Consider the following 21,678-nt stretch of genomic DNA (forward strand, 5'->3'; position numbering starts at 1 on the left):
CGCCCCGCAAGATCCGCTCTCCTGGGGACGAAGCCCCCTCCCCGGGAAGAAGGGGCTCCTTCTTGGGGCCACGGGCCATACGGAACTGGGGAGCTACGTTCACCCCTGGATTTATTATGCCACCCCGCCCCCCACTCCGTGTGGACGGATGGGTTTTGATATTTTTCCAAAGACTTAAACGTTTATTCCCAGTCTCACACTGGACCACCTTAGGCTTGGGTGACGGCCGAGGACAGCTCCGCAGTCCCGCTCTCGAGGACCCTCGGGAAGGGGATCAGCCTGGCGGGGGGGCGCCCCGCGAGCTCCGGCCGGGAGCGGGGGTGCCTGCGGAGGGCGCGTCCCGGGGACACGCCCCCCCCACCTTGCCCCGCGGCTCGGGCCGCCTAACTAGGGCAAAGGGCAGCACGGAGGGGGGTCGGGCGGGGCCTGAGCGGCGGGCGGCCTCCCATTGGCCTCCCTCGCTCCGCCCTCGATCCCGATTGGTCACGGTGTGAAGCCGGAGACGGCGGCGCGGCCAATGAGGGCGCCCGCGGGGCGGGGCCGCGGAGGCCCGGAGCACGGGCGCGGGCGAGTCGGTAAACAGATCCGGGGCGCTTGCGGCGCCGGCGCTGCGGCGGGCGAGCGCGTGGAGGCGGCGCGAAGGTGACCGCGGGGCCCCGCTTCCTGCCGCCGGGTAAGCCTGCGGCGCGTCCTGCTCGCCCTCCGCGCGGGCCCCTTCGTCGCCGTGCTGCAGGCCCGCGGCCTCCCCGCCGCGAGTTCCGCCTACCCCGGGCCCCGCTCGCGGCGCCTCCTGCCCTGGCGGGCCGCGGGGTCCCTGAGGCGCGCAGAGCAGTCCCGGTGGCCGCCCGGACGCCTGGCCGTCTCAGGCTCGTTCTCTTCACCCCCACCCCCCGTGCGCTGTGTCTCAGGGGCTCTGCGCGTCCCCGGCTGGAGGCTTGTGTCCGAACTTTGACCCCCTGGGCCCGGCCCAGCTGTTGGGTCTCACAGGTGGCGGTTGGCGGTGTACTTGGGAAAAGAGGCCCTTCTTGGCCCCTTCCTCCGTTCGCTCCTCTGGGGCCCGTCCCCCTACTTCTCCAAGCACTGGGGGTTCTGGGAGTGGTTTGGGCTACATTGCCCGCCCTGGTGCCTTTCCCTCGCCCCAGCAAGCCCCCCTGCCGCACCCTGCCCATTGCCTCCCCCTCCCCCCGCCCTCCCGCGTGCCCTGGGGATGGAGGATGCAGCAAGGGCAAGTCTGGGTGCAGGTGCTCTCCACGTGGTTGAGAGATGCCAGCCTCCTGAAGGGCGACAGACTTTGGGCTGGGCTGGCTCTCAGCCTGCGCTGGACGCTACCCATTGGAAAACTTGTGGCGCTCACTTGGCCCTTGGGTGTGCGTGACAAGAGGACCGAAGAGCTGGGCCTGCCAAGCCCCACTGGTTGCCAGAGATCCGAGCGTGCATGATGCCAGCCCGCCAGTTGTCATGTTGTGGCTGGACAGGTCACCCCGCAGGAGGGCCCTTCCGAGAAGAGACAGGGCGGGTGCTGTTGGTTCACAGGACCAGCATCTTTAGGACTCTGGTGATGGCTCTGTATTTTGTTCAGCCTTGCAAAATAATGCAGGCAAAGCAGGGTTGTTACGATTTTGGGCCTGACCTTGGGGAAGTCGAGGGCAAAGTGAAGCAGGTGGTCTGGGGACTTCCCTGTGTGATGCGGGAAAACAGGGATTTTTACTGTTCAGACCGGAGAGTTCTTTGTTGTGGGAGGGTTGACCTGCGCGATGTAGGATGTATAACAGCATCCCAGCCTCTATCCACTATACAGATGCTGGTAGCACCCCCGCCCCCGCCAGTTGTGACAATCAGAAATCTCTCCAGCGGTTGCCACATTGTCTCCCCGGGGGCAGAATCGCCCTTGGTTGAGAACAATTGACGTGAGACTGTCACAAGAGTGTTCTCATGTCGCCAGTGTTCTCATAAAGCCTGCTGTTCCCTGCCTGTGAGTAGTTGAGGGGTTTAGGCAAAGGGTCGTGTGGTCCCCGTGCCCTAAGCCACTGATGGAAGCCCTGTCAATTGGGCTTTGAAGGGGATTCCACACCTGCCCCTGGAGGAGTAGGAGGGAGGAGGGAGGAACGCACGGGCATTGACTTGTGCTTGCTGGGTGCAAGGCAGTGACTGGCTGGGTCCAGGGTGCAAAAGTGGAGGCTGGCGGTTTCTATCTTTGGGGGCTTTGCGAGACGGTGGGGGATAAGCATAGGAAATGACCGTGGGGCGGTTTGTAAATGGTGAGCAAAACAAGTTTCAGCTTCTGAACCCTGGCAGAAAGGCCAACTCATTTATCCACAAGTGGCGTTTCCAAGGTGACACTTTAGTTATCTTGCGTGTTGTGATGTAGGAGGGGGCCGGCCCGTGTGCGCAGAGAGTAAGCAGCCACATTTCAAACACGTGCGTGAGGATGTTAACGTGTGTTCCTCCATGAGAGAGAGTGCAGCGTGGGCACGTGTGTCCTTCGTAAAGTTCTTTTATGGTCGATTGAAGCGTCTGAGTCAAAGACGGTCATGTTGGAGAAAGATGCTTTTACTTCTGCATGTAGATTTTGCCTTCTGGATAACCTGGAATTTCTGTCCCAAAGTTCTAAGTGCCAAACCGATGGGGATGCAGAAAAGCTGAAAAGCAGCGATTATTGCATAGGGTGAGGAAAAACATCTCAAGTCTCCACCTCCCACAAATTTCCCTTTCTTGTTCATCAATCCTGGGGGGATGTGTCAGGATTTTCCCATAACGTTGTTTGGTCAGTTAGGCGGCGGCTGGGTGCCTTTTGTTGCCTGTAGAAAAGGATCTGGGCAGAGAGGTCACTTCTCCTTTCTCAACAAGAAGTTTAGAGAAGTCCAAACTTGGCAGGATAATTTTCCGCCAAGAGCCACGGACAGTGAGTCATTATCTTTGCCAGTTGAAACAAGAGCCGTGTGCAAAATTAGACAGGAATATTTAGAGAGTTGTCTTGCTCTGACAGTGGCATCTGGAAATAGTTCGTGCATTCCTGCCGAATAACAGCCAGGAACTTGGGGCCCGTGGAAAAGAGAGAGTGCAGTGGGGAGCACAGGGGCCCCCTTCGTCAAGAGTTGTATCTACAAGAGGGACGACATCCGCCGATCCTGAGGCAGGGCCAGGACCCTGATGCATCTGGGGGCTTCTCCCTGCACTTTGCAAACCCGAGTGGGTACCCGCTGGTCTGTCGTAAACGATATTGCTCGTTGTGGGGTTACAGACTCCTGAACCCTTGACCTTTTGCCTTGAGGTCAGGGGCCCATAGAATAAAGTCAGAAATGACCCTGGAAATGTCTTTTTATTTTTTATACTTGGGCGTGATTTGTTTTTAGTGTGTGCATGTGGAGAAGATTCACGGGAGAGCCGAGTGATTTTCGCTCAGATTGACATTTCAGGGTGTAATGGAACAGCGATTGTGTTCTTGTCCTGAGAGCCCTAGACTTGCATGTGTGTGTATGTGTGTGTGTGTTTTAAATGTCCTCCTATTCCCACCTGGGCTGGGGGAGAGGGGCTACATTTGGTCCACACCTGGAAAATCCTGTGTCCCTGCGGGTCAGTGCCCCTCCGTATCCTGTCCCTGAAGAAAAGCCCACCCTGCAATCTGGAATTTCCTCCTCATTGATTGGTTGACTGCCTTGTGCCTGGTGTTGGGAATATCAAAGTGAACAGCACTTGGGTCCCTGACCACAGGGAACTTGTAGTAAGGGGGGCACAGATTCCACCTCATGGCCCTCCGTGTGGTTTAGATTAGGGGCTCTGGGGGGAAACTGTGAAGACTTTTTGGACAAGGAGTGTTGGGGGAGGGCTCTGAGGATGAGCAGGGCATCCGCAGGAAGAGGCAGGAGTTTGAGGGGTCAGGGGTCAGTGCTTCCCAGACTCTCTGTGGCAAAGGACCAGGTTTTATTTTCCCTCAGTTTGTTTGAGCAGTGCGTGCAAAGCAGAGTAAACATGTCACACGATGCTGTTGCTGTAGAAGTTTCTAGGCGCTCACTCCTTTTACTGCATGGAACACGTTACCCGTCCAAGACTCCTGTATGAGTAGCACCCGTGGCTCCCTGAGCAGGGGCCATGGGGTAGGTGAGTGCAGGCTGGTGGGAACACTTGGGGTGAGCTCTCATGTTTCCTGTTGAAGCAGTCTCTGTTCTCCACCCTCACGATTTGGGTGAGCTTGGGTGAGTTGGGTGAGTTTGGGTGAGTTGGGTGAGCTTGGGTGAGCTTGGTCAGCTTGGGTGAGCTTGGTGAGTTTGGGTGAATTTGGTGAGTTTGGATGAGTTGAGTGAGTTTTGTGAGTTTGGGTGAGCTTGGGTGAGTTTGGGTGAGTTGGGTGAGTTGGGTGATTTGGGTGAGTTTGGTGAGTTTGGGTGAATTTGGGTGAGTTCTTGGGTGAGCTTGGGTGAGTTTGGTGAGCTGGGTGAGCTTGGGTGAATTTGGGTGAGTTGAGTGAGTTGGGTGAGTTTGGGTGAGTTTGGGTGAATTGGGTGAGTTGGGTGAGCTTGGGTGAATTTGGGTGAATTGGGTGAGTTGGATGAGTTGGATGAGTTTGGGTGAATTTGGGTGAGTTGAGTGAGTTGGGTGAGCTTGGGTGAATTTGGGTGAGCTTGGGTGAATTTGGGTGAATTGGGTGAGTTGGGTGAGTTGGGTGAGTTTTGGTGAATTTGGGTGAGTTGGGTGAGCTTGGGTGAATTTGGGTGAGCTTGGGTGAATTTGGGTGAGTTGGGTGAGCTTGGGTGAGTTTGGGTGAGTTTGGGTGAGTTGGGTGAGTTTGGGTGAGTTTGGTTGAGTTGAGTGAGTTGGGTGAGCTTGGGTGAATTTGGGTGAATTGGGTGAGTTGGGTGAGCTTGGGTGAATTTGGGTGAATTGGGTGAGTTGGGTGAGTTGGATGAGTTTGGGTGAATTTGGGTGAGTTGAGTGAGTTGGGTAAGCTTGGGTGAATTTGGGTGAATTGGGTGAGTTGGGTGAGCTTGGGTGAGTTTTGGTGAATTTGGGTGAGTTGGGTGAATTTGGGTGAGCTTGGGTGAATTTGGGTGAGTTGGGTGAGCTTGGGTGAGTTTGGGTGAATTTGGGTGAGTTGGGTGAGCTTGGGTGAGTTTGGGTGAATTTGGGTGAGTTGGGTGAGTTTGGGTGAATTTGGGTGAGTTGGGTGAGTTTGGGTGAATTTGGGTGAGTTGGGTGAGCTTGGGTGAATTTGGGTGAATTGGGTGAGTTGCGTGAGTTGGGTGAGTTTTGGTGAATTGGGTGAGTTGGGTGAGTTTGGGTGAATTTGGGTGAATTGGGTGAGTTGGGTGAGCTTGGGTGAATTTGGGTGAGTTGAGTGAGTTGGGTGAGCTTGGGTGAATTTGGGTGAGTTGGGTGAGCTTTGGTGAGTTTGGGTGAATTTGGGTGAGTTGGGTGAGCTTGGGTGAATTTGGGTGAGTTGGGTGAACTTGGGTGAGGCAGAGTGGTGCTTCCACACGTTTTATCTCAGCAGTGGGGTCGGGGCCAGGAGGGCTTGGCGTTGTACTCCTGGCAATTTTCAGCTGACATTCAGCTCAGGCCAGAAAGGGTTGCCGAGCACTCCCGGTCATGAGTCCAGCTGCAGCCTAGGGGGCCCGTAGAGAGAGAGAGAGAGAGAGAGAGAGAGAGAGAGAGAGAGAGAGATCGCTTGCTGCCTTGGTGTGTGCACAGTCTGGGGTACATGGTGCAGGGCCCAGCGGGGTACCAGCCCTCTGCTGCGGGAGCCCAGGGTGGCGTGCAAGCTGGTTCTGCTGGAGAGGACTGGGAAAGTGCCTTCTGTGCCCGGAGGCCTAGGTGCTTGGCCTGAAGGACGCGTGCGTTTTCCCCAGGAGAGAAAAGTTTGGAGGCCGAGGCAGGGACAAAGGTCTGGCGGCCAGTGGGCATTGCCAGGGGGAGGGGGAAGCCAGGCCGGCAGCCCGGTGAGGCGGCTTGTGAGAAGCGAGGGCGGCGGGGTGGGGGAGGGGAGGTGCAATGCATAGGTTGAAGAGAATATAAATCTGTGCAGGTGGAGGTTCTAGATGAAGCGACTGGTTGGCCGCTGGCGGCTGAAGTTTCGGGAGGAGCTGTTTGGGGCGGATGGTGGTGTCACCGCTGAAAACAGAGTCCGCGGGAGGAGGGGCAGCTGGTTTAGGGAAGGCGGTGATGACGGTTCCAGACACAAAGCGGTTGAGGTGCCTGTGGACTCAACTGCTCTTTGTTCGAAGATATAGTTTGTGTGCAGTAGGCTCACCTTCCTCATGGGCTGTCGTGCAGTTTGACAACCGCATAGAGTCACATAACTGTCACTGTGGTCAGGGTGTAGGACAGATGCGTCGGCGCCCACATTTCCCCGTGTCCCTTCGCCGGTGCCTGTGGGACTTGGGGGGATGATGTGGTGTGTGTGTGTAGCCGGGTCAGTTCTAGAACCGGCTCAGTGGTTGAGATGGCCCGGGCCGAGCGCAGGGATGCGCAGACCTGGGCCAGCCCGGGGAATGGTGAGGGTCGGTGGGGGGCATGCTGGGGGGGGGGGGGTAGGACCAGGCCTGGGGACCCCCTGAGCTGGGTGGGAGGTGGAGGAGGGACCGGTGTAGGCTGCAGAGCTGGAGCGAGATGTGGGAGTGCATTTTGGGGACCAAGGAAGGGTTTCAGGGGACAGAGGGCCCGGTAGGAAACAGAGGAGAGTGGTGTTAGCCGAGCCAGGTGGCCTGAGGCATCTGGTGGCCGTGATGGTTGTGGAGAGTGTTGGGGGGAACTGGGGTCCGCTGAGCGACAGGGGCTGGGGGGGGAACGGGAGGCAGTCAGCAGGGCGATCTTTATACTTGGCCCAAGAAGGCTGGGGGAGCGGGTTTGTGGACTTGAGCGGGACGGTTTCAGTGGAAGGAGAGAGTGAAGGCGACCGCGCTCTCGTAGGCGGGGAGAGCGCTCGTGGAGGAAGGAGGGGGAGCTGGGCAGGGAGAGAGGGAGAGGGGGTCTGGAGGGTGGGAGATGTGGGCCGGGGCTCGCAGGCTGTGTCCGGGAAGCAGGGAGGCAGCTGCGGAGCGAGGGAGGCCCTGCGCCTGGCGGGAGGGGCCGGGGGTCCCCGGGTCACCTGAGGAGCAAGGCGGGCGGGTTGTGCCTCGTGCCCTCCGTCAGGGCCCCGCTCCTGCCCGCCGAGGAGGTGCTTGTTCTGCTGGGCTCGCGAGTGTGTGTGGTGTGCGTGTGAGTCACTTCAAGCGTGAGTGCATGCGTGTATGTGTGGATGTGAGTGCACGAGTGTGTGCATGTGCGAGTGTGTTGGTGACCGTGTGTGTGGTGTGAGTGTGCACGTGAGTGTGAGCATGTGTGTGCACATGCAAGTGTGTTGGTGACTGTGTGGTGTGAGAGTAAGAGTGTCACTTGGAGTGTGAGTACACACGTGTGAGTGTGGGTGTGAGCGCACGTGTGTCCATGTGCAAGTGTCTTGTGGCTGTGTGTGGTGTGAGTGTGCATTCACAAGTGTGCACATGAATGCGAGCATGTGTGTGCACGTGCAAGTGTGTTGGTGACTGGTGAGAGTGTGTACACGAGTATGCATGTTTGTGAGTGCAACCACGAGTGTGTTCATGTGTGTGTTGGTGACTCTGCGTGTGGTGTGCGCATGCATGAATGTGCATGTGTGTGTGAGCGTGAGAGCACGAGTGTACACGTGTGTTGAGTGTGAGAGCATGTGTGTGCATGAGTGTGTTGGTGACTGGTGTGCGTGCATGTGCACAAGTGTGCATGTGTGTGAGTGTGAGCATGGGAGTGTGCATGTGGGAGTGTTGGTGACCAAGTGTGGTGTGAGAGTGCGAGAGCACATGAGTGTGTGCATGTGTGTGTTGGTGACTGTGGTGTGAGAGCACGTACACGAGTGTGCATGGTGTGCGAGCCAGCACTTGAGTGTGCACGTGTGTTGGTGACTTGTGTGAGGGCACGTGCACGAGTGTGCATGTGTGAGTGCGAGCGCGTGAGTGTGTGCATGTAGGAGTGTGTTGGTAACTGGCGCATGTCTGTGTGAGTGCGAGCACGAGAGTGTGTGTTGGTGACTGTATGTGAGTGTGGTGTGAGTGTTCGTGCAGGAGCGTGAGTGGGTGTGGAGGAGAGGCAGGGAGGTGTGTGCCTCCCGGGCTCAGTACTCATGACCACACCCTGGGTGGAAGAGGTGTGTGTTGGGAGGAAGGGGAAGCCCCTTCTGCCCCTGGGGGACAGCGGGTCCCCGCCCTGGCAATTGCTCCGCCCCTCCAGGGCCTAGAAGGGTGGGCACCAGAGTCGTCCTGCGGTTACTCTTCCCAGACCCTGTCGCCCCCGGTTTTCAGAGCCGGCCTGCGCTGAGCTGACCCGGGGTCGGAGTTACTTCCTGCCTGGCCCTGCGCCGGGTGGGCTGGAGGGTGGAGGTCCCAGAGGTCCCAGCCCGTCGCCCTGCAGGCGGTTACCGTTTGGCAGGTGAAGCCCGTGGCTCTGGCTCGCGAGCGTGTTCACGGCCCACATTTGGGAAGCCTCCTGCCGGCACCGCGTGGAGCCCAGGGATGGTGGGCCGGGCCCACCGTCTTCCTGCTTCCCTCTCGATTTCTCCTGAGCAAGGGGTGAGGCAAGATGGGAGCAGTCGGGCCCCCATCCTGCGCTGGCGCCACCCCTCCCGGGGCTCGAGTGTGCACCAGCAGCAGTCACCCTCCCCTCTGCCCCTCCCCTGCCCCCACCCTGCTAGACTGGGATGCCGCTGCTGCCCGCTGGGTGGCTGTGCCCGGGGGTTCCAGGGCGGTGGTCGATGTGGGTGTTTCCCCGTGTGCTTGATGACGGGGCTCCGCAAGTGAGGGGGAACCCGGTGCAGACCGGTGCTCGCCTCTGGGGGCGGAGGAGGCGCCAGACCCCGTGGGGAGTAGAGAATTGGGTGAGAGGGCTCCCCTCTGATGTGGGGAGGGAGACGGGACAGGGACACAGAGTCACACAGGCCTTCTGGAGGCCACCCGAGGCCATCAAGAGATGAGGGTGGGGGACGGCCACCCTGCAGGGTTTGCCATTCTGTCAGGACGGGGAGGATTTGGGCAGAGCAGGTGGTATTCCACGGGGAGGAGGAGAGAGCAGCACACGGAAGTAGGAAACTCTGTGTGTATGCGCACACGTGTGTGCGTTGGGTCATCCTGGCAGACACCCTAGGGTGTCGGGAGCAAGGGTGAGAGGTGAGGCTGGGAAGGTGCCTTGGGGTCTGCAGTGGAGGGACTGGGAGGCCAGGCCAAGGCCTGCGGCCTTACTTCTGCAGCCAGAGGAGAGGGGACATCAGTGAGGTGACTCAGTCCCCTGCCTAGGGGCCTTGTTGCCTCTCTCCCTGCGATCATCTTCCCATTTCTCCCCCGAGTATAGTTGTCCGTCTCGAGTTGTTCCATGTCTGGGTAAAGTCCCCGGTTTCAAAAAGCACTGGGGATTTTGGGGCACCTGGGTGGCTCAGTCGGTTAAGTGTCCAACTTTGGCTCAGGTCATGATCTCATGGTTCGTGGGTTCGAGCCCCGCGTCAGGCTCTGTGTTGACCATTCAGAGCTTGGAGCCTGCTTTGGATTCTAGGTCTGCCTCTTCCTCTCTGCCCCTCCCCAGCTTGTGCACGCGCATGCTCGCTCTCTCTCTCTCTCGCTTTCTTTCTCTCTTTCTCTCAAAAATAAATAAATGTTAAAAAATTAAAAAAAAACACTGAGATTTTGCATGCACATCTTGTGCTGGTGTCCCTTTCTGGGCTGCGTGTAGCATGTGGAGGCGTGTGCTGGGTGCAGTGTGGCATCTGAGGGCCACGTACCCAGTGTCTCCTTCTGGCTCATACACACCCAGAGGTGGACTTCAGTGTGGGGCCTCTTTCTGCCATTTATGTCTGAGACCAGAGCACGCCCGCCCGGGTGGCCAGGCTCGCTGGGGTGGTGCTGGTAAGCGGACGCTTAGTCCAGGTAACCCGGGAGCTTTCCGGAAGGGGCAGTCTGGCCAGATGGCCTTTGAGAGCCCTGCCAGCTCTGGGATTTCTATGACTCACGATTTCCCCAACCAGGTGGACACGCTTTTCAGGGCATGAACCTCGCTGTGTCTCCGGGAGAGTGACTGGATTTAAAACGTTGACGTATTGATGCGGGGACAGATTCCTTACCTGCTTCTGTCTTAGGCCCCCGGGCAGCAAGGAAAGGACGGGAGCCTGGAGTCAGGCCAGTGCGGGAGGGCCAGCACCTGACGTCTTTGGGGCTTCGGGGAGATTTCTCCTGCTTGTCGAGCTTTCTCTCCCCAGCAAACTGGGACAGCCTCTCGCAGAGTTGTTGTAGGGCAAGGAGCGTATTTCATTGAAACAGGAAATGTGGAGTGGAGGTGTTGTGACAGATTAGGAAGACAAAAAGTGATGAAAAGCATTTTGAGGGGCACCCGGGTGGCTCAGTCAGTTAAGCGACCAACTTTCGGCTCCGGTCACGATCTCGTGTTGTGTGCGTCGGGTTCTGCGCTGGCAGCACGGAGCCTGCTTGCGATTCTCTGTCTCCCTCTCTCTCTGCCCCCTCGCCACTCAGGCTCTGTCTCTAAAAACAAATAAACGAGACTTGGACTTAGTGGCACCCCAGGCTGTGCACAGTGCCTGGCACGTAGCCGATGCTCGATAATGGTGTGATGTTGAGCCCAGCCTCGGAAAGGGCTTGCCGAAGACTGGGGCACGTTTACGCTGAAAGCCGGCAGGATGTGGTCGTCGGGAAGGAGAATGTATTTTGAGCGGCTGTGGGACAATCCAGCACCTGACACTTGGTTGGCACTCGGTGCTGTTTGTGGGGTGACCAAACTAATTATTTCAGAAGAATGATCTGGACGGTATTCTAGAACCTAGCCGGCCCCTCTTCCCGCCCAACCGTTTGCCTTTTTAAAAATAGCCGCTGTATGAGTGTCCTGCGGCTGCTATGACCAATCATCACAAACCCACCAGCTTAAATCCCTGCAGATCTCGCTACGGTTCTGGAGTCAGAGGTCCAAAACGGGCGTCAGGGCGCAAGTGGCCCTTGATTTCCCGTTTCCCAGCCTGTGGGGGTGGCCTGTGGCCCTTGGCTGTGGCCCCTGCCTCACACGTGCACCGCCGAAGCCCCGCTTCTGTTTCTCTCGTTCGACCCGCGTCTCTCCCATAAGGACCCGCGAGGAACTGGGCCCATCTCGATAATCCCCCATCCTGCGGATCTTGAACTGAGTCCCATCTGCAGGTAAGGTAACCTAGCCGCAGGTTCCGGGGACCAGAGCGTGGACACGTCTGCCAGGCATTCTTCAGCCTGCCACGTGTGACCACAGCCCTTTAAATTGCTGAACTCCCTTTACGGGGAGCTCCTCCACCGCGGCTCCGGGCCTCCCCACCCAGGGTCCCGTCCACCTTCCCATGTGACGGGGCTTGTCCTCCGCGTCTTTGGGATCAGCCTGGGTGTCGGGGCGGGTGGATGTCTGAGAGGCGCCACTCCGGCGAGGGGCTTAGAGAAAAGGTGTGTGTGTGTGGGAGCCGCGACTTACCCAGCAGGGCAGGATCCGGCCAGCCCCGGAGATGAGGGCAGCCCTCAGGCGCAAAGAGTCAGGTTAGGGCCGGATCGGGAACGTGTCCTTGAGTAAGTATGGCGCTCACACGTGCAGGGTATATCCTCCTGCGCAGAGTGGACACCGTAAGGATTTATGCCGTAACTTCCGGGCAAGAAGCAGGTTTTAGGGGAGGTTCAGGAACAGGCCTGGAGGGGCCTGGCTGGTCAGACAGGGCTGACTCCCGGTCCCGGACGCCAGGCCTCACAATGACAGTGCCCTTCCGTCTGCCTGGCTGGTGGGGGCGTGGCTTAGATGTGCAGGTGCGCCCCAGCGGGCTTGCTTGTCAGGGGGTTGGAGCTCCCAGGGCACAGGTGCAAGTGGACGCTGGGCAGGCGGCCCGGGTCTGACCGTGGCGCCTCCAGCCTCAGGCTCAGGCCGTGGGGCCTATCCTGTTTATCCTTCAGACGGCTCGGAGCCGTTTGAGCAAGGCGTTAGCGTGGTGAAGGGGATTTGGGGAGGTTATTCTGGAGGTAGAGTGTGCTCACGGGGATCTGGAGGTAGAGTGAGCTCACAGGGATCAGAGGGCCCCCCACCGTTCCTCCCATAAGATACCAGCGAAAGCTTCCCTTGCCATTTTCTCCTCTAGGAGTGGCCTTGACCGTGCCAAGGATTGCCAGCGGGTATTTATTGCTAGCGCCCAGGGGGGCTGCCGGCTCGCTGGACGGCCTCACAGTGCAGCCTAGATGAGTCCCACTGGCCCCGGGAGAGGGTGACACCGTCCTTCCTGAGTCAGACGTGACCCTGTACCCGGCCTGAGAGCCTGGACGTGGATAAACGGGATTGTGCACACTGCTGTCATTCAGGCCCCTCTGGTCTCACTGAGGCTGAACTTCATTCTGGAGGGCCTCTGGGGTCACAGGGATGAGTACCTACTGTGCGTCAGTCACTTGAGGCCCTGAGTGCCATGGTGTGGATTACCTAACCCACTCCTCTCGAGAGCAGATGGGGAAGCTGAGGCCCACAACTACCCCGGAATGGCTTGGGTCAGCCATAGAGTCAGGATTCGAACCCAGGGCGCCCTGCTCCGGAGTGCCTCGACTGGTCCCCCAGCACCATATCTGCCATGAGCATTGGTCTCATGGTTTGTTATTTTTTTAATTTTTTTTTGAGAGAGAGAGACCAGCCGTGTGCTCACAAGTGGGGGCAGAGAGAGAGGGGGACAGAGGATCCGAAGCAGGCTCCATGCTGTCAGCACAGAGCCTGATGTGGGGCTCAAACCCACGAACCCATGAACTGTGACATCATGACCTGAGCCGAATTCAGATGCTTAACCGACTCAGCCATGTGGGTGCCCCTGTTCTCATGTTCTAAGAAGAAAACTTCGGTGAGCTTTTGGTCAGAGAACGAAATTGCTGTCCGTACCCCATGCTTGGCAGGCAGGTGAATAAAAGCCCTGTGTGCAGTCGGTCACATTTGCTCTCCAGAAGGAGGGGAGGCCCCCCAACCCCTGTCTCCGTCCCCCCCCCCCCCCCCCCCCCCCCCCGTGCTTTGGAGCCCTGGGCGTGTGTTGGTTTATTGACAGTGTTTCTCTCTGGGCTGTCACCATTGATTGGAGGGGGGAGCTTCTGCTGCTGCTTTTAACAGCCCCCCCCCCCCCCCCCCCCGCCCCAAGCCTGCCTTGGGGCAAAACAGGGAAGCCAGAGGCCATCTTAATCTCCCCATGGGCCGGGAATGGCTCACAGTCTAAGATGTGAAAACAGTCTTCTGCTTGTTTCTTCCTCTTCCCTGTTAAATGGGAATGTCATCTCAGAACTGGACACGATAAAAGCACTTACCTTATAAAAACGATTGAAGGAATATCGTAGAACACTTAGCGCACAGCCTGGCGTGTAATCGACTCTCTGTAAATAGCAGCAGCTGTAGTTACCACGTTGTGCTGGTTTTCTGCTTCTCACAAAATGAAAACATTTGGGGACCTGGTGAAATTCACTGGAGGGGAGCGTCATTCTGCCGCTGAACAAGCTCTTGTGTGCGTGAGTGCAGCGTGTGTACTTTCTACCAGTTGCAAGGAAAAGCCCCAGGGTCTGGAAGCTTTTGAGGGACATGAAGGCTTTAATCCAGAAGATAACTCGGGGCCCCGAAACTGACTCCCTTATGACGCACAACTGTGCTGGGCCGTCCAGGGGCTGTGGGGCCAGACCCACGTGGGGTCCACGGTGAACGGGGCAGAGAGCGGCTTGCCGGGAGGCCACCACGCCTGCAGTCAGGGGCTCCGTGGGCTCCAGATGGACGCAGCGGTATACATCCCCGTCTGCCTGTGTCCGTCCGCACGCCCCCTGAGCCCCACCACCTCTCAAGCAGGCCCAGGGCCGGCCTGGCCGGGGCCCTTGTTAGGGACGCGTGGGAGTGCAGGAATGAAGGACGATTAGATGGGTGCGTGTCTGTCCACTCGGGCTCAAGCTAGGGACTGACAGTGGCCCTTGTTAGGGTGAGGCGAGGGGGTGCAGGGGCACCTGAAAGGGCAGGAGGAGGGAGAGGAGACGCGGAGGCAGTCACCCTGACAGCCTCCTGCACCCCCCGCCCCCGGGCCTGACCCTTTGTGGCAGCACTCAGGCCGCCCTGTTGGGGGCGCCTTCTTCCGGCTCCAGCCCCCGGGGGTGGGGGTGCTCTGCAGGTGGGCTCTCTGTGTCTGGTGAGTGAGCCCATCCCTCGTGGTCAGGGGGCATCTGCCCCAACACGAGCCTTGTGGGGTGGCTCTGAGACAGCTGTGGGGACCTTTCCAGAGTTCCTGGGACACTGGTGGTTCTGATTTACTGTTGTCCCAGAAGAGAGGTCAACAGATGTTCCAGGAGGGGCTTTGTGGTCCCTTGATCTTTCTTATAACTGTTCAACTCTGCGGGCCGTGGACAGCACACAGGCGAATGAGACGCTCGTGTTCCAGTAAATATTTATTTACAAAAGCAGGAGGCGGGGTCAGATGGGACCAGGGGTCGTGCTTTGTTGGCCCCTCACCGAGAAGGACCCTCGTCATACTATGTGTCCTAACTTTTGGTTCAGGAAAATGTGGTCGCTGCCCTTTATTCTAAACTAGGATCCCGGTTTTGTGGGGGGAAGTACCCACTTTTACCGCGGGGGCCGGCACCAGGCCTCCTGCCGACCTGTGTCCCCACCTTCTGAGAGGGCGGTTGAGCCTCGTGCCCCGGAGTGGGGTGTCCGCGTTCCCCGCTCCTGGCGGCCAGTAGGGCCGTCGTCTCCTGCTGCGGGACGGGGCCTCACAGGCCGTAAGGACAGTGTCCGCCAGCTGCTTCGGCCTCTCGGGGACACGGAGCGGTTCCTTTACACTTTTGCGTGCCTGCCTGCGTTTTTTAGTTTAAGCAGATATTTAATGTTATTTTCATATCATTTGTTTTCTACTGTAAAAGTCGTGCATGTTCTTTGTAGAAAATTTTAGAAAAAAATGAAGGCTGAGACTGTTTGGATACCTGCATTTTTTTCACGTGGGAAACTTTTGGTAAACTTCCCTCTTTGTCCGTAAAAGCCCTTCCGTGTGGCATTCCCAGTGACCGCATAGCATCCCGTGTCACGGTTTTAGCGTCTTGGTTTACGATCTTGTAGCCGAACTGCCGCACGAATCCGTTTTGAAGGGGGTGCAACGTGCCGGGTTTTGGCAGGGTTCTTGCATGACTGCCAGGACGGGGTGGCCAGCGAGGAGAAGGGGGGGCACTTCCTGGTAGGCGTGCAGGTCTGGGGACTTCCTGAAGTGACTGGCAGCTGTGGGGACTGGGTGGCCCTAATGGCCTGGCCCCTGTTGAGAAGGCCGACTGTCCAGGCCTGGCCGCTGTTTTGCTCTGCCTCGTCCCTGGTTCACCTGCGTGGGTTCGGTTCCGGCACATCCGCTGTTTCGGAAGCGCCTGGCGAGAGACCCTGGGCGGTCCCACACCGGCCGGAGGCCTGGAGCCCCCGAGCCCCCGAGGTGTCCCGTACTGAGCACTGGCCTCTGGGGTGTGGCCGCAGACGCTCATGGATTTGGGCTCCCAAGTTTCGGTCTTCCCCTGCCTTGCACGTTCCTCAGGGTCCCTGTGGGGACAGTCACCTGGTGTTTCCCTTTTCTTAGAGTAAAAGAAAAAAGAACAATTTCAAGCACGTAAAGGAGCTTTTCAGGGCCCGTGCAGGCTAGAAATGGACAACGTTCGTGCCCAAAGTAGAGCTCGCTCTCGGCTGGGCCAGGGCAGAAGGTCACTGGTGCCCCCGCCCTGGGGCCTCCCGAAGAGGAGTGCGGGAAGTGACAGTCAGTCAGGGCTCTGTGGCTCATTGCCTCCAAGCTCCTCCTTTTCAGCTCCTTGAGGCAGCAACAGGAAAGGAAAGGGCAGATGGAAGGTTTCCACTGAGGGGTGAGGCCAGACTTTGGGGGAGGGGCAGCAGGGAGAAACTTGCACGAAGGACCTGTTTTCCGCCTTCCCGCCTGGCCTTGGCGAGGGCCACCTGTGCCTCCTTTCCCCTCCAGAGCAGGGCTCCCGGGTAGGCGTCCAGCACCAGCAGCACCTGGGAGCCTGTGAGTAATGCAGATCTCCAGGCCCACCCCAGACTTACAGGATCAGAAACAGGGGGCGGGCCCAGCTGTCTGTGCTTTAACAAGGCCCCCGGGACGCTCCGATGCCCCATGAAGCGTGAGGGCCCTGCCCCAGACCAGGCTTCTCAGGGACCGGTGATTCCGAATCTAGATTAAAGCTTCAGCACGTGTGAGCCAGTCCCACAAGTGGCAGCCTTGGAGGGACAGCTGTTAACATGTTTATTACCTGCCTACTCTGTGGAGCTCAGAGCTGCAGACCAGGAAAGGGGAAGACGGGGGTGGTCCTCGCCCTGCTCTGGCTGACAGCCCCTTAGGGGAGGGGACAGTCACTGCCACTAGGACTGATGGGGAAGGACGGAGGTGGAGGCAGGGGTGGGGGGCGGGAAGGGCACACTGGGGAGGGCGTCCTAGAAGAGGTGATGTTTGGGCTGAGTGCGGTAGGAAGAAAGTTCGATCGCATCCCATGCTGAGGCCAGCGGGAGAACTGGGTTGACCCCATTGGGTCAGTGAGTGGAGGGAACAAGGCAAGAGAAGCTGGGGTTGTGGGGGTGGGAGCTGGCAGGGACTAGGGCAGTGGGGCCAGCTGGGCACGGGGAGGGGGGGCAGTTGCCCCGGGGGAAGCGGACAGGGAGGTGGGAGGGGTGAGGATGGTAGGAGACAAGTGTGGGGGTGGGCAAATTCCTGCGGATGGGCAGCCCGGCGGCGGGGGGGGGGGGGGTGGGGGGGAGCCCAGATTTGGATGTGCTGGGCTTCATCCCCGGGGACATGGGGGTGACAGGGTGACATCTGAGGCAGACAGTTGGACCCGCTTCACATGTACTCGCCAAGACAGAGCGCTTTCTGTGCAGCTTACTTTGGGGTCCACATACCAGCCACCCCGAGGCTTCGGGACAGCTCAGGGCGGTTTGAGGCCAGCGGGGGTGTGTGCCGCTCACGCCACGCTTTAGAGCCCCGAAGGGGTCCGGCACTGGCTTGGGGAGCCCCCACCCTGTCTCCGGCCCGCTGTCCCCTCGAGAGGAGAGACGAGTGACAGATGGCGAGTTCTGGCTCCGAGGGGGGGCTTGGGGTGTGTACGAGACCCTCCCGACAGTACATCCCCGCGTGCAGGTCCTGCGTGGAAACGTGCCTTCGTCTGCTTTACGGCTGTCGGGATCGCCTGTTCGATTCACCTTTTCCCCTGCTGGCGCGTCTTGTTCTGTCTGGCCAGGTAGGCATCGCCTTGTGGTGTTCTTTAGTTTTGGAGGCTGGATTCGAGGGTCCCCACTCCCTGGCAATTCCCGGCGAACGTGTGGGAACACCCGAGGCTGTTCTCCACCGTGAATGAGCGAGTGTCCCAAAAGCCGTGGGGGAAGGTCAGAGGGCGAAGGGTCGGTAGGAGAATTCTCGGAGCTTGAGGGCCCCAGGTTCAGGGAAACTGCCTGTGTTTCTTCAGCCTCTGTCCCTGGGGGTGCTGAGCTGCGTCTATTCGTGTTCCTTCTCTCTTTAGATAATAGTCTATTTACTTCCTGTAATTTGCTAAATTAGTTTAGCACGTGGGGACCAGAAAAGGGTCTCCTACTGAAGAGGGATGAATTAGCAAGTGTCAGCGGCCGTGGCGGAGCTGGGACCCCGTGTCCCTGCTCCTAGGACCGTCTCTGCTGGTCAGCGGCCTCCTCCGCGCCCGACCCTCGTGTGTCAGCCTCAGTTGGTCTCTGTGCCCCTCATGGGAGTGCCTGCGCGGCACCTGGCTGTAAGCGCCCGGGGCAGGGCAGGCTCACCTGGGGCCTGCAGGGACTAGCCCAGAGCGCCGGGAGCACTCCTTCCTGAACGTGCGATGGAGAACTAAATGCCTTTTTGTTCTGGCGCTGGTCCCTAGCGGGCACCCCGAAGGGGAGTGCCGCCCCGCCCCGCCACTGCTGCCTCCGTCTGCCCACCCGGCACTTTGGCTGCCCCTTCCTCGGGGGAGAGGCCCTCTGGGGCACCTGCCAGGTAGGCAGAGAGCCGGCCGCTCCTTGCTACGTCCCTTCTGGGCGAAGTCAGAAACCCCTCTGGGGCCTGGTGGGCTGAGGGCTCCCGTACTTGTAGATGGAATCCTGGTGCAGATGAGGCCTTAATTGGTGTATTAAACATGTTTGGCGGCTTTTGCTTTTATTTATTATCGTGATGAAAACGCCTCCTGGTGTAGCTGGTTCTTGTGCTGGTTCTTGAGGTTGGGTGGGGGGGAGATTGCAGCACATTCCGGGTCCCTGAATTCTGAGTCACGTTGGGATTCTGGTGCCTGAGATCCAGGAGACCCACTTTTTAAAAACCAGAAGGTGAGAAAAGTTCTGGAAAGATCGTTCTTTTTCCTCACTGCCCATGGAGAGTAGACACTGCAAAGCTTCGGTGGTGTAGAGTAGGGTGTGACCGGCTCACTTTGGGAGCGGCGGGAGGGTGGGGGTTGGGGGCAGCCCCTGCATGTTAAGTAAATATATTTGTCAGAGCAGCCATGGGCCTGGGCTGCGTGTTTGAAATCCGCATCCACTTGTGAATCTGCTCACAGATGAGCCTGTGGACTTGAGAAAAGCAGGCTTTGCACCACGGCGAGCAGGAAGCTTGTGTCTCTGTGGTGGTATCTCCACCCTGATGGGGCCTGCTGGCCAGGTGCACGCACCTGGCACCCATCGGGACCGCCTTGGGGATGAGGGCGCTGCCGTTTGCACCGGGAGAAGGCACAGCCAGTTCTTTCTAATGTGTACTGCTCCTAGATGACTTTGTTTTCCTTTTTTGAAGGTAGGTTGTGTGGGACTAACAATGTTAGGAAAATACTGGAAGAGACCCTGGTTACTTACTCCTACCTCCCAAAGGCGGGAATTTAAACATTTTTGGTCAATTTATGTAACATTTTTTCCTTAGGAATTGTTTTTAATGCGTCATTGTGCAGTCGGTGCAGTCCTGGCCCTTTGGGGGGCCGTGAGGACCGGGCTCCAGGGGACCCCAGGCCTGTGTCTGCAGCGCACAAGGCTGGACGTGGCCTTTCCGGTTTGAGCCTCCGTCGGTGCGGTGGGCCAGTCAGCCAGCGCGGGGCAGACCTGCCCCCTATCACTTCTCAGCTCTGCTCCAGAGAAGCTGTCGTTCGTGCTTATGACTTGGATGAATCAGGCGGAAGTAATTTTCAGCCTGGAAATGAAGTCTGAATTAAATAGGTCTTAGGAGGGTCTGTGGAAGATACGGTATCAGCAGACAAGGTGAGGTTTTGGAATCATCGGAGTCTCTGTCCGTGGGAGGCTCTGCTTTGGTATCTGGAGGTGAGCGAGGTGTAGGCCTGTTTGGGGGTGCCCTTGGGGCAGTGGGGTACGGTGGATTCCCTGGGGACACCCGCAGGGGTCCTTCTGAACAGATGTGGCTCGGGCCCTGGCCTCCATCCACCGTTATGGGTCCCTAACTCTCCTTCGGAAACTTTTCCTCTCACTGGGGGCTCCCCCATACGGGATGGTGACTCAGGTGTGGCTGTGTGTGTCGGGGCTGGGGCCAGGGGGCTGGCAGTTTGAGAGCCAGCACCGGCCACGTGAGCTCTCCCCACGCCTGGACATTTGGTCTGTGGGACTCACCACCCTTGTTTGTTCCCATAAAGAGCAGGATCCCACCAGAGCCGGGGGTGTGAAATGGTGGCAGATGATGGGCCCGGCTAGCCCCTCCCCTTTGTCTCTCTCAAGGGTGTGGTCACCTTCCAGAAACCTCCTTGTCTTTGATGAGGGTGTAGGCAGCCCATTTGTGTTGGAGCAGGGCCCTGTCCCTGAGAGGGTGCCTTGGAGCCAGCAGGGCGGCTGTTTGGGGAGGCGGTGTGGTGTGGTGGGCACAGAGCAGAGGAGGGCCACCACTCGGGACACCATGCAGGGTAGTTAACTTCCCTGGCTTTGGTTTTCTCCTCTGTGAAATAGGCAGTAATGCGTGTGTCACCGGGTTGTTGACAAAGAATTGGAAGAGACCGAGTGTGGAGAGCCCCCGTCCTGGTGCCTGGCGGCTGCTGTCCGTGAAGATGGCAGGAGGGCAGGCGGTAGCAGGGCAGCTCCGCGGTCCAGGCTCCTGTGCGTTCGTGGGTTCCTCTGGCGGTCACTGCGGTTCCCCTTCCAGATACACGTAGCCGTAGCCTCCCACGCTCAGGGGAAGGCGCGTCCCTGCGGAACTCCCCGCGGGGGTGGGGGGCAGCCAGCCGCCAGGCCCCAGAGCCGTGGCCGACTCCCTGGTGGGTGCTCTCACCCGACCTTCCCTGTCCGTGCTCTCCTGTGAGAGCCCGTGGGCGTCTGTCCACGATTCCCTGGGAGAGCCCGCGGGCGTCTGTGCTCCCGGCCCCCGCGTACCGGTGCGTCTGGCCCTTCCCAGCGCCTCGTGTTTGTTCGAGCAGGGCCCCCTGGCCTCTCCTCTCCCGGTTCCCATCTTCTCTCCGAGACTCCTTGCTGGTGCCAGCTCCTCCTGGCCGGGCCAGAGTGCTCCTCGGTTGCTTGTCTGAGGCCCCCTGCTGCCCCTTTCCTCTCGGTGGCTCTTCCTCAGCCCCAGTGTGTTACCAGGACCCTCTCCTACCCCCGCCCCGGCACGCAACCCCTCCAGGCTTTAAGAAGTACTCGGGTGATTGAGAGCATGTGCCCCTTGTGAAGCACCACCGGGGACGGGGACCCTGACCAGCATTAAACACGTTTTACACTGTGTCCGAGTGGAGAAAGGAGAGTAGTGTGGGCCCACATGAGGGGGCCGTGTCACACGGGAGTCCCGCCCACAGTGCGCTTTACTGGCTGTGCCCTGCTTCTCAGGGTCCCCTGGATGGACCGCCCTGGGGCCTGGACCGCAGGCCGTGGCTTGGTGAAGAGTCCAGGCTGAGGGTGGGGAGGGGGCGGCCCCTGAGGGCTTGGGTCGGGCGCCCCGGGCCCTACGGGGAGGCGCTTTGGGGGCGGACGCTGCCTCCCCAGCCTCGTGTGGGTCCAGAGGACCGAGCACTGGACTGAATCTGTGTGTCCGGCTTCAAGTCCCAATGGTGCCACTCGGTGGGGCAAATCACTTGGCTCCTTCGTGCCTTCTGCGTCTCACGGGGTGGCTGTGGGGTCCCCAGCCCCGCCTCCACAGAGCCTTTCACTCTGCCCAGGGCCGGGCCAGTGCGGGGTCGGGGGTCACCCAGAGCCGGCCTCGAGCCCCGGCCCTCGCTCGCTCTCTCCCCTCCGGCAGCCTGGATCGGGGGTGGGGGTGGAGTGTCACGTGCAAGAACCAAACCCCCCGTGGCCTCTGCCAGAGTGCGGGGTGGAGTTGCCCTGTGGGAGGGTGACCCTGGGGGCAGTGTGGAGCACCCCCCGACCGGCCCGCTCTCTTCCAGCCCTGAGGATGACTGCCATGTTGGGGGACGCCATCATGCTGGTCAGAGGCCTTGCCAAGCTGGCCCAGGCGGCCGTGGAAACCCAGCTGCAGCACCTGGGCCTCGGCGGGGAGCTGGTCCTGGCGGCCAGGGCCCTGCAGTCCACTGCCGCGGAGCAGATCGGCCTGGTCCTGGGCAAGGTGCAGGTAAGCGGGGGGGCTGGGGGGTTGGGGTGGCTGGGAGCTCTCAGGGAGATGGGGGGGTGGCCAGCTCAGGTGACCGGCTGCGCTTCCGGGTGTGGTGGGGGCTCCCTGCGTGA

At 59.4% G+C, this 21,678-nt stretch overlaps 1 protein-coding gene across 1 annotated transcript in view; it reads left to right on the forward strand.

The window, feature by feature from the left end:
* The first annotated feature begins 573 nt into the window (after nt 1-573).
* COQ8A (coenzyme Q8A) overlaps nt 574-21,678 on the forward strand; it is a 41,192-nt gene continuing 20,087 nt past the window's right edge. The window contains exons 1-2 of the mRNA XM_042976134.1: nt 574-673; nt 21,381-21,565. Coding sequence (XP_042832068.1) covers nt 21,389-21,565 — 177 coding nt within the window. The 5' untranslated portion in view covers nt 574-673; nt 21,381-21,388. The remainder of the gene's footprint in view (nt 674-21,380; nt 21,566-21,678) is intronic.

This window comes from Panthera tigris, chromosome F3 (genome assembly GCF_018350195.1).
Source record: "Panthera tigris isolate Pti1 chromosome F3, P.tigris_Pti1_mat1.1, whole genome shotgun sequence".
NCBI lineage: Eukaryota > Metazoa > Chordata > Mammalia > Carnivora > Felidae > Panthera > Panthera tigris.